This window comes from Primulina tabacum, chromosome 4 (assembly GCF_025594145.1).
Source record: "Primulina tabacum isolate GXHZ01 chromosome 4, ASM2559414v2, whole genome shotgun sequence".
Taxonomy (NCBI): Eukaryota; Viridiplantae; Streptophyta; class Magnoliopsida; order Lamiales; family Gesneriaceae; genus Primulina; species Primulina tabacum.
In genome coordinates this window covers 4,390,106-4,402,470 of record NC_134553.1, presented here as the reverse complement: position 1 = coordinate 4,402,470, position 12,365 = coordinate 4,390,106, and the positions used below count along the sequence as shown (strand labels likewise).

The following is a 12,365-nucleotide window of genomic DNA, read 5'->3' as shown; positions in this document are numbered from 1 at the left end:
CAAGAGTGTCCCTTAAATGATATGGACACTACGTCATGAGTATTATTTCATACATGTTTTAATAAAATCAAAATCATTCAAATAATAAGTCTAGAAATAATTATGATATAAAAAATTTATAAATAAACGCTGTATTTGTTTCTGATCTGCTGGTGTGTGTCCTGGTAACTTGGCCCAATCTATGTTGCAAAAAAAAGTTCAAACTTTAATACATGAATTTCAAAGTTACAATGAAACCAAGTGTCTTATTCAATGGACTAGCAGTCTAATTATCCAGAGGACACAACACAAAGAAAATCAACATGAAATTGCCCTCAAATGTGTGTAATATAACCAGGATTCTTATTTATATATTAAAAAAAAGGGCAAGAAAACTTGTGGACTTGAGTTATTACATATATATATATATATATATGTATGTATGTATGTATGTATGTTAAATGGTAGAGGCATCAACGCAAAGCCATTGGCCAACAAAGAGTGCAGTGCAATCGAGGTTAGGGTTGACGGCACTGAAAGCCGATGATGTTAAGTGGTTGCTTTGTGCTATTCCAAAGCATGTGTCTCCACTCTCCACTCCAACCACGGTCTCGCATGCAAGCTTTGAACTTGCCTCCATTTTAGCTACAAATTTCAAGAAAATTAGTTTGCGAGAACAAAGAAAAATATACGATTGAATCGAAGAAATTAATTTCAGCGAATGGTGAAAAAAATGTTTTATTAGAAGTTTTGAAAGCTGACCCCCAAATATGGCTCTGCTTTCGGCCGTAGTGATGATGAGAACAAACGCGACGAGCAAAGCGAAATGGAAGAGAATGGGACTTTTCTTGGCCATTTTTTTTATAATTCTTCCTATGACTACTCGAACTCGAAATCTAATTCTAGATTATAGATTGTACAGAGACTACTATTTATTACCAATCATGTGAGATTGACGCCAATTTCTGTATAGGTAACTCAGAATTCGACTTGGCCGGCGTGCAACAATGATGATTGGAGATGGTGAAATAAACAAGAAAATTTAAAAATAATTGAATAACAAACTTTTTTTATGCGTTGATTTACTTTACACATGGATTTTTATAAGCTTTAATTTTTTATGATTTCCCAACATTCACAAGTACTGGGAACACTTTTTCCTTAAACATATATTTTCCAAAATTATGTGAGACAAACGGACTTGGTGCAATGATACAATATGTTCGATTTTATTTTTAAATTTATATATCATTAACTTCAAAAGTTATTTACAAAAAGTAAATCGACGGTTTCACGCATCTTTATTCGTTAGACAAGTCAACTATCCTCATATTTACAATCTAAAATAATATTTTTTCACAAGTGACTCAAATAAAAGATTCGTCGTTATTAGCCCTATGATTAGGACCTTTATATATAGATATTGTAATAAAATTTTCTGATCAATAACACGATTAAAGTTATTTTACATTGGATTATCAGAATAAAAAAAATAATTTTTAAAAATGTTTGCTTATTAAAACTGAAATTGCGAATCATCCCATTGTAGAACAGCAGAGCCCAGATTTTGCTCTCTTTTGAGCTTATCTTTGAGGAACCAATCGCATACCCTCCCTGCATTCAGATCCTCAATCGGACATCCCTCTTGCTCTGCTATCACTCTCAAAAGATTCAAAGATGATATCTGTATATATGCAAACATCCAATCCAATTTTTATGTATAACCATAGAAGAATTCATACAGATATATGATTTGGTTTTATAATCAATCATGTACCGTTAATCTGCACAGAAACCGCTCGTGAGTGCTGAGACCGGAGAGTTCGACCAAACCTGCCTCCTCCATCGTCAGGAAACTTCTCTGTTCCGTTTTCTTCTCTCCACCATCGCTACATGCCTTTAGCACGACTATTCTTCCTCGGCTGGAGGCGGTAGCATCGAACGGTGAAGAAATCTTAGTTCGAGCTTTATTTTTACGGTCATGTTTCGGGAAATTACATGATTTGAAGACGAACGGCGCCGGTTGATAATTACCCGTGGGGAGTTTGAGTGAATTCATCTCCTGGTTTCTGTATTGTAGCTAGGGAGGGTTTATCTCAATCGGCAAGATTTCTCTCCTTTGTGTGTGGCTAAAAAAGAAAACGATATCCATGCAAAAAATTGTGGGTCTATATTATTTTATGTTTTTGGTTGGTTCCATAGGATTGTGTTAATAAATAATATTTAAACAAGATGTAAAATAATATTTAATATATAATAATATGTTTGGTTGTATTGATAGATTAAATTTGAGACAATTTTATCATTTTCAATAATTAATAATTATAAATACAATTTAGATATGAAGGATCATATTCAAATTTCAATATCAATTCTTTATTAATATATGATATAAAATTGCAATCAATGATTGACCAACGTCCTCCATCTAAATATCATATGTTCAATCTTGTCAAATTACGTGTTCATTGATGATGTGACATTCACTTATTAAATATATAATTTTAATATATTTCATCATATTCAACTGATGAATACCACATCTTATGTGGACAAAATAGTGGACATTGTTGATGAAAATCATATCAAAACTATGCATATATATACACACACATATATATTTTTATATAGTGTTTCATGCTAGTAGGCAATTTTTCTCTTTCTGTATCGGAAAGTCCTGTGTAGTGGATATAGTTCATATAAAAAAAAAAGCTTATGAAATTCAAAATAGGTCTTCCAACGAGGGGACTGCTTGTACCGCTGTCTAGACAAAACGTCTTTTGAACTTTCATTCCGCTTTATGTAATTAATATGTAAAAAGTGATGTTTGGAATTAATATTATATATTATTTCATCACTTCAATAAAACTATCATCGAAATCTTGATTGGTTCCTTAAATTTCGGTGACAAAAAGTTCACAATCTTAGAAACTTCATAGTTTTGAATACATATTCGGACAATGTCACTCGAAAAAATACGGAGCTAGAAAACAAAAGAGATTTATATATTGAAAAGGAAACCTTAATTAACAGTTGGACAGGGGAATAACTCTGTTTTGATTTTAAATGGAAAGAAATTGGTAATTGGATAGAAACTGAGGGAAAAGTTGGGTAGGACAAATTGTATCTACTTAATTAACATCACTAGGTCCCATCTTTAACATCTAGGAATCTACAATCCACGTTATTGATCTATTCTTTATTGTTTGTTTAAGCTGAATTCCACCCTTTTTCTACATACATAAGATAACCAAGTTGAAACAATTTCTAAAATATGTGCGAATAAATTATTTTTTATGTTCTATAATTATTTCGATAATTCATAACTTTTAAATAAAGATTAAAACGTGTGATTGGTGTCATTTGTTAGTAAACTCATGTGAAAACGGATGATATTTTTCCCCAAAATTAACAATCAAATTAAATATGGAACAAATGTTAGAATAACAACATTGAAATAAATGAATTGGATTGAGTACTTTTCAGCTGTACGCTTATTTGGAGAGTAGAGAGATTGTACAAGTAGAGGGGACACGTCGCCTACGGTAGTAACAGGGACGGCACCGAATCCTTTTGACTTCCTTTCATCTCTTCCGCATTGAATTGTCTGCCCTTTTATTTGCTCCATTTTTTTCTACATATAAAACCCAGTTCCCACTTTCCTATCTTTCAAACTAGATCATATTTTCAGGTTTAACTTTCTGCCATGGGAAGAGCTCCGTGCTGTGACAAGACTGGGATGCTCATGAAAAAGGGACCGTGGTCGCAAGAAGAAGATCAGAAACTCCTTGATTATATTCAGAAATATGGATATGGAAACTGGAGAACTCTTCCAACTAATGCTGGTTAGCTTCTCTCTATAAACTCGGTGGAACATTTTTCAAGATTGGAGTAGTGGAAGAGGCAGAGTCTTAAACTAGCTAGTGTTCTGTTGTGTTTTTTTGTTGCAGGGCTGCAACGATGTGGAAAGAGCTGCCGGTTGCGTTGGACTAATTATCTCCGGCCAGATATTAAAAGAGGGAGGTTTTCATTTGAAGAAGAAGAGACCATTATTCGTCTGCACAGCATACTTGGCAACAAGTACGTATGTACCCACGTATATAATTTCGTGAACTAGTTATACATACTAAGTCGCGTAAATTGCACGAGTCCTGATATTTGCTTTCTGTGGGATTCGTTTATGTTTGTCGCTAAAACAGATGGTCTTTGATTGCTGCTCGACTTCCTGGGAGAACCGACAATGAAATCAAGAACTACTGGAATACGAACATAAGAAAAAGGCTGCTACGGATGGGAATCGACCCTGTCACCCACAGCCCACGCCTTCAACTTCTTGATCTCTCAACAATCCTAAACTCATCTATGTGCCACAATTCACCAACCCAGATGAATTTTTCAAGGTTGCAACCTCGTTTTAACCCCGAGTTGCTAAGATTCGCCGCATCCCTTTTTTCTTCCAACTGCCAATCCCAAGATTTTCCTATGCAAAACCAGATAACCAGCAATAATCAAATCCCACCACCCTTAATGCAAACTTCAGTTCAAGATGTTGCAGTGTTGCCCGATTTATGTGCCGATACTAACCTCGGTACCTCATTCTCCGTTCATGATGAGGTTCAAGAATTTCAACAAAACCCAGCTGGATATGGAATGCCTTCTGCTTTAACAGGAGAGTATGTGCCAGTGCTCAACGACGGGTATTACGGGTCGTGTGACCAACCATTTGTAGACCCGACTCAATCGTCCGTGACTTCAAATTTTCAATCTTATTGCAATAACAGTCTCGGGTTCCAGTCCATTTTTTCAACTCCTCCGTCAAGCCCGACTCCTTTGAATTCGAATTCGACATATGTTAACAGTTGTAGCAGCACTGAAGATGAAACGGAGAGTTATTACAACAGCATGTGGAAGTTCGAAATTCCAGATAATTTGCGTATTAATGATTTTATGTAATTTCGTGATCATGAATAACTTAAATAACCGATTATATATAGAATATTTTTTTTTTGTATGAAGAGTTTTGTTTCATGACAAATGATTAATCCAGCCTTTGCTATTTCCCTACTCATGTTTCATATATTACCAGTAATGGTCCCTGTCGGGAAACCACCGTCCGTTTTTAGTTTTTTTTTGCTTCACTATACAAAATATTAATTTACATGTTAAATTTATGATGCAGTCTTATTTCTGCGGATTCGGGTACATCATCAAATGCTTAATATATGACATATATATACATAAAAAGGAATATTAAATATAAATTTGGTTCGTGGCAGCAGATTTTAATATTACAAGATCCATTAATGTGAAACGTATGACAAAGGTAAAGGTTTCTTTGATCTCCGAAAAGGAAACCGGTGGCAACGCGCCGCCGTGAGTTTGCGGGGTTTGAAAATGTGACATCATGTGTATACGCTACGTGTAACCTAACTGTCAATACACGGACTAACATGAAAAGTATTTTGCTTTACAATTTGCATGGTGGGAGAAGGGCCTGGGGTTTTGACAAAAGACGAAGCACGCGTGGCAATCTGTAGAATGTAGATAAGATGCTACAGTGGAGGTATTACCGTCGTCGTAGATTTAATCACGTTCTCACTGATCAAAATATGTGGGTGTCATTCTTCAGTTCACATAGCTTTTTTTTAGTACAATGATGACTATTTGATTTATAATGAAAGCAAGACTCTCAAGGTAGGATTGCAAACTAATCGAATCGAATCTAATATGACGAAAATTTGAAGGGTCGAATTAGTTCTATTTGAATTTGATAATTGATTTTGGAAACTATATATGCTAATAAAATTCAAGCGTGCACGTTTATACTCACTCGATCATTCTCGGATTAGCGGAAGTCAAATGTTTAAACTGCCATACAAATCAAAAGGCCACGTGCCATTGATGTCAGCGGCACGTCACAAATGCGTAATCATATAAGAAATATGTATACACGTCGGACTTTTAAATCTCTCCAAAAAAAAAGGAAAGAAAATTCAGAAGACATCTTTTTCTGGGGTCGACCGACCAGAGAAAACGATGCAGTCAAGAGTTTTGATTGGCTGACTTGCATCTAAAAGTATGTTCATGTCTCTTACAAACTTTGTCTTTCCCCATTTTGTCAACTTTCTCTGTTGATTTTTCGATCGGGTGCTTCTTTATTGTTCGAACTTTCTTTTCTCTTACTAATTAAAAATGATGATGCCATGAATCTAGAAGAAATTACGTGATAATTTTATCGCGTTTGATTAAAAAGATTTAAATTTGAGTAAATATTATTTGAAAGATTGTGAGTTGCATTTGAAATCTACCATAGTTAATCAAAAAAATAATTATTTGAAATTTGAAATCCATCGTCGAGTAGATTTGTTCAAATAAATTAATGAATTTGTTACAATTGATTTATAATCAATATATTCAAATTCAACCATCTAAATACAACTTAAAGTTACGTTTTAATCGAAGGATTTGAATTTGAGGAGAGAATTTGAAACGACTTTGTGTTGGGATGATTTTAAAATCAACTACGATGACTTAATCATAATTATTTGAGATGTTAAATTCATTTTCAAGTAAATTTGTCCAGAGTAGGTCTCTTGTGTGACTGTCTCACGAATCTTTATTTGTGAGACGGGTCAACCCTACCGATATTCATAATAAAAAGTAATACTATTAGCATAAAAAGTAATACTTTTTCATGGATGACCTAAACAAGAGATACGTCTCACAAAATACGACCCGTGAAACCGTCTCACACAACTTTTTGCCCCAAACAAAACAACGTGTTTGTCATTTTTTTGTTCTCTTTTTTTAGGCAAAAACTTGTGTGAGACAATCTCACATGTTGTATTTTGTGAAATAGATATCTTATTTGGGTCATCTATGAAAAAACATTACTTTTTATGCTAAGAATATTAATTTTTATTGTGAATATCGGTAGGGTTGATATGTTTCAAAAATAAAGATTCGTGAGACCGGGTCACCAGAGGCCTACTCTTTTATTTATGTGCTGAAAGAACAACCATATGTAGAGTACTATATGGTCAAGAAATAATTATATCAATCCGAACTAAAAAAAATCCCAAGCATAAAACAAATCATAACTAAACAATGAAAAAACAAGATATATATGTTCAATATTTTTAAAAAATTTCATCATAAAAATCTCTAAAACTTTACACACACACTATATATATAAAGATAATAGTAATTATTTATTTTAAAAAAATTACTACTAGTAATTGCAACATTGAACCCAAATTACCGACCCGTGGAGATCAGGGATCCGAACCGATGTGGGCTCACACATTTCTCCTCCTCCTTTCCTTACATTGTCTCATTCATCGCCGCCCACGCTTAGGTTTTACGAAAGGGGGAATTTTATTTTGGTCCCAAAAAAATCTCAACTTTATCAATTACTTATTCGTTTTCGCTTATCATAAATCACGATTGTGGATTTAATTGTATGGCGTGTTGTTATTGATGGTAGCAAAATTGAATTTGAATGGTGTTTGATCCGTATGGTTGAATCTGCCGAACTTCCATTTGTTTTTAGAAAATGCTCGTCGGTGATACATCACGCCTCCTGCGCAAGTTAGCCCCGGCCCTTTTCTGTCAAGTCCAGCGCTCGCCATGTCAAGGTCCCTGAAAGCCCTTTCTTTCTCACTATGCGTCAGAATGAATTCTTTGATGATTTCGTTATTTTTCCGTTTGCTTGTTGATTTAGAGCAGTTTTTATTATTCCTTCTTCCGCAAGCATGTGCTTCTGGCATTTCTTGGGCTTGTGTATTCCATACAATCGTTAGTAAAACCACGCGGTTCCTATGCTATTTCTTGGCAAAATACTTGTAGTTGTAGATAATAAGCTCACGATTTTCTGCGAAGAGTTGCTTGGATGAGGGTTTTTTTGTGGTCACATGAGCTTGATTTTATTGAATCATGAATACGAAGGAATCGGAACTTGGCCCAGCAATAAAAAATTTCCTATGAATTGTGAAATAAATAAATTCAAGTGTGTGCAATTATGGATTTTATTGAAGTGATGAATGGACTATTTTATGTTACTTCGTCTTTATGGCATTAAATTGCCATCTAAACTCATTTATGTACAGTGAGCTGTGTTTAGTCATCGTTATGTGTGCAAATGCTAGAAATTGAGTCATAATGGGGGCCCTTGAGTGCTAATCAAGGAAAGTCTAGTTATGATTTTAAAACAAAAACAATATTGATTTCTCTCCCAGTTGGACTTACGATTCTTATTGATAGTTACTTTTCCCTACTTGAGGTACTGCAGATCATTGACAGTTATCAGGAGAGTTTCACAAGCTTTACGCAGAAATCAGACTAGTATTTCTTCAGAGGAGTCCAAATATGGAACCATTCTCAGAGCTGGGCAATGTTTTACTCAGTACAGATTCTACTCTCTGTATTTGTTCCCTAGCAGAAGACATTATTGGAATGCAGCACGTGAGTTCGAAAATAGTTCCTATAACAGATTCATCAAGAACTATTCAGCGATTCCAAAGAGCAATACTCTAGCCCAGCACATCCAAGCTTCTTGGAAGAGGTTGGCCCGAAGGTCTGTACAGGTTGGCCAAAGTTGTCTGACCATAAACCTGGTTGCTCAGGCTTTCAGTTTGGCTTTGAGTCGTTCGCATTTGATTATTCCCGGTACTTTTGCTCTGATGTTTGGAACTTCGTTAGCATGGGCACAAGCAGTGCCAGACACAGATATCTTTCAGCCAAGGAATACATTGTACTCACGCGCAGAAAACAGCCATCTCTTCTTGACCAGACTGATCCTTTCTGTATTTGAAAGCATTTTCTTGTTGTTGAGAGCTTTATATTTGGCTGTACTGTTCTCACCAAGCATTGCCATGGCTCCATTTGCCGATAGTTTTGGACCTCATTATAGGAAATTGTGGCTGCAGGTAGTTCATCAAACTCTAGAAAGAGCAGGTCCAGCCTTTATAAAATGGGGCCAGTGGGCAGCCACTCGGCCTGATCTATTTCCTAGAGACTTGTGCATGGAATTGTCAAAACTTCACACAAAAGCGCCTGAACATAGCTTTGCATACACAAAAAAGACTATTGAAAAGGCTTTTGGCCGCGAAATTTCTGAAATTTTTGATGATTTTGAGGAGGAACCTGTGGCATCTGGCAGCATTGCTCAGGTGCATCGAGCCTCATTGCGGTCTCGATATCGCGGTCGTGAGATTAAACCTTTGCTAGTTGCGGTTAAGGTGAGGCATCCAGGGGTTGGGGAGTCCATTAGAAGGGACTTTGAGATTATAAATGTCGTGGCTAAGATTTCAAACTTTATTCCTACTCTTAATTGGTTGCGATTGGATGAAAGTGTACAACAATTTGCAGTTTTCATGATGTCTCAAGTTGATCTTGCACGTGAAGCAGCTCATTTGAACCGTTTCATATACAATTTTCGCAGATGGAAGGATGTTTCTTTCCCAAAGCCTGTATATCCTCTTGTACATCCAGCTGTCTTGGTGGAAACTTTTGAGCATGGAGAATGTGTTTCCCGTTATGTCGATGAGCTCGAGGGTAATGAACGGACTAAGAGTGCTCTTGCCCATATTGGAACACATGCACTGTTGAAGATGCTTCTGGTAACATAATGATTCTGTTTACTTTATCCTGTTATCAATCTTATGCATTATAAATTCATGTGTCATAACAAGTCTCAACTTCTCGTTATTGTGATTAAGCCAATGTAGAAGCACCCATTGATGAAAGCCGTTTGTCTAGACTGATTATTTTCTGTAGAAATAGCTGAGTTTTGGGCTCCTGCGTATAAAATGTTGTTCACGAGTTATGGAATTCAGTGAAAAAACAGTGACAACACCAACTTATTCCTTTAACTGCCAAAAATGTGATAGCAGTTTGTTTTTTTGTTGATTTTTCAAATTACTGTGCTTATGAGTTAGTGATATGCTGCATCAGGTGTTGCTTGGGTGTCTGCTTGATACTTTACAACATTATGATTGGGAACTAAGTGAGAGTATCACATAGATGTGGCTTCCATAACGTTTATTGGAATACATGATCAATTTAACATGTTAGGTTATGTTTATCTTTAATGGGAGAGTACTAGTGTACCAACAACCCTCCGTGGGGGTAAAAAAGAGTCGTATGCCAACTGTTATTGTGTATGCTTGACTAGGGATGTCTACTCTGAGATATATCGTTAACCTTATCAGGTTGACAACTTTGTTCATGCTGATATGCATCCTGGAAACATCCTTGTCCGAGCAGCACGGAACAAGCCTTCCCGTAAAAAGCTCTTCAAAACCAAGCCTCATGTAATATTCCTTGATGTCGGCATGACTGCTGAGCTCTCCAATAATGATCGTGTAAATTTATTAGAATTCTTTAAAGCTGTTGCTCGGAGAGATGGCCGAACTGCAGCAGAGTGCACACTTCGATTATCAAAGAAACAAAACTGCCCGAAGCCAGAGGCCTTTATTCAGGTGAATCAAGAACTCGTTGATGTTTTCATTCGTTCATATGAATTTCACTCAATGATAATATTAGGCATTAAATGATCGCCTGACTTGGTTTTGTTTCTTGATTCCTCTGAAATTTGATTTGCCTATTATGCCACTCTCCTGGGCTGCAATTTAATATAGTTTGTCGTTGTAATACTTTTCTATACATGACAATGAAATTTAGATTCTGCCATTAACTTCATTATTTTTCCCGCTTCAACAGGTGGTGAAAGAATCGTTTGATTTCTGGGGTACTGCAGAAGGAGATTTAGTCCATCCAGCAGAATGCATGCAGAATTTACTCGAGCAAGTTCGTCGTCATAAAGTAAACATTGATGGCAATGTTTGCACTGTTATGGTTACACTTTTGGTCCTTGAGGTAGTTTCATGGTTCATTCTGAAGGATTCAATACTTATTAACACACATTTCGTTTTTCTTATTCCCTTTTCAAACTTATGTTTGAGCTCAGTTCTTGAATGCAGCGGAATAGTATTATTACTTATTTTGGGGTTTTACGTATAGGGGTGGCAGCGGAAGCTCGATCCAGATTATGATGTGATGCATACACTGCAAACGTTGCTTCTGAAAGCTGATTGGGCAAAGTCCCTTTCTTATACAATTGAAGGGCTAATGGCCCCGTGAATAAAACTCTGTTAACAGCTGTTGTTGCCGCGTAACAAGTTCTGATAGTGTAGGAATAATACTCTCATATTTGGCCTTTGGCAATTTTGCGAGGGTGAATATATTCATCTTTATTTAGATAATTTGAGCTCTTTTTTCTGAGGCTTCCCACCCCAAAAGACATTTGAGTTGATTCATTTATTCAAATTAATCTCATGTTTCACGACTGTGTTCTATGGTTTTGTTTAAATGATTCTGCGCTCGGAATTATGGTTTCTGAATATGCATGAATTACAAGGGGAATGGATTGATCGTTCTCAGTTTGCCGTGCTTTTTCAAAACTAAAATCAAATATTTTTCACTCACTTTCGTTTCCTTACCCTCAACAATTGTTCCATTATATATATATATATATATATCCCAACATTTTTAAAATACCCACATGAATATTTCGTTGACGCTGTTATATTGTAGGTCCACATCAGCGCAAAATGTAATTTGGAAATTTACTTTGAAGCCATTAATCCGCAAACCAAAGACACGAGGTTCCAGAGGAAACATAAACGGGAGAAGTACAGCAAACATGAGACGAGTAAAGGTTATGATAAACTTCAAACACAGTACAAAACTAAAAAATTCTCTATATGCATAGTAATCCTCTGTGGAACACAAATTTTTCAGCACGTTTTCATTTGCAAAAAAAAAACATAAAAAAATAGAAGAAGACCAACGTTCTAATGATTCATACAACAGGGAAACATTAAATCAAGATACCTGGTAAGAAGCAACATCAGAACAAGAAAAGTCACATGGAAAATTAGCATAGAGTCACTAGAAGAGCGCCAATCCCAGCATCGCAGACAGACACAGACACAACATCAAGAATGCTATCTTCAGTGTATTCCAAGTGGAACCCTGAAATTATAGCAGCAAAAAAATTGAAACTTTGAAGGATTTCATTACCGGGAAATTGGAATCTTGATTAAACAAGAGATGGAAAATTTTATACGAACGTTCACTCCTGGAGCCAAAGCTCCAAGCATCACTGCTTTAGCAGAGGACGTATCTTCTGCATTCGAGTGTCTAGTTTCCATCTGGGGATGTTAGATCGTCGAACCTCTGGTACGGTATTGTGCAACTGCGTGCGTGTTTCTTCTGTGCGTGTGAGAGAGAGAGAGACTGGGCCGCAAGAAAATAACATAGGCCTACGGGCCTGTCAAGGAAGTAATTTGCTCAACTCGTTGTCCAGAGAATAAAAATCTATA

The 12,365-nt window shown here is 36.1% G+C and overlaps 3 protein-coding genes across 3 annotated transcripts; 2 read left to right on the top strand and 1 right to left on the bottom strand.

The window, feature by feature from the left end:
* Positions 1–1,402: 1,402 nt before the first annotated feature.
* Positions 1,403–2,133, bottom strand: LOC142541458 (uncharacterized). Its single transcript, XM_075647994.1, has 2 exons — positions 1,757–2,133; positions 1,403–1,663 (listed from the first exon to the last, which is right to left on the bottom strand). Exons 1-2 carry the CDS (start codon positions 2,036–2,038, stop codon positions 1,496–1,498), a joined length of 450 nt encoding a protein of 149 aa, XP_075504109.1. The 5' UTR covers positions 2,039–2,133; the 3' UTR covers positions 1,403–1,495.
* A 1,407-nt stretch (positions 2,134–3,540) lies between these two features.
* LOC142541457 (transcription factor MYB102-like) lies at positions 3,541–5,041 on the top strand. The gene is made up of 3 exons (XM_075647993.1): positions 3,541–3,824; positions 3,930–4,059; positions 4,179–5,041. Exons 1-3 carry the CDS (start codon positions 3,686–3,688, stop codon positions 4,930–4,932), a joined length of 1,023 nt encoding a protein of 340 aa, XP_075504108.1. The 5' UTR covers positions 3,541–3,685; the 3' UTR covers positions 4,933–5,041.
* Positions 5,042–7,280: 2,239 nt separating this feature from the next.
* On the top strand, positions 7,281–11,334 carry LOC142542617 (uncharacterized). The gene is made up of 5 exons (XM_075649347.1): positions 7,281–7,616; positions 8,270–9,599; positions 10,191–10,460; positions 10,702–10,857; positions 11,002–11,334. Exons 1-5 carry the CDS (start codon positions 7,609–7,611, stop codon positions 11,119–11,121), a joined length of 1,884 nt encoding a protein of 627 aa, XP_075505462.1. The 5' UTR covers positions 7,281–7,608; the 3' UTR covers positions 11,122–11,334.
* The last annotated feature ends 1,031 nt before the right edge of the window (positions 11,335–12,365 follow it).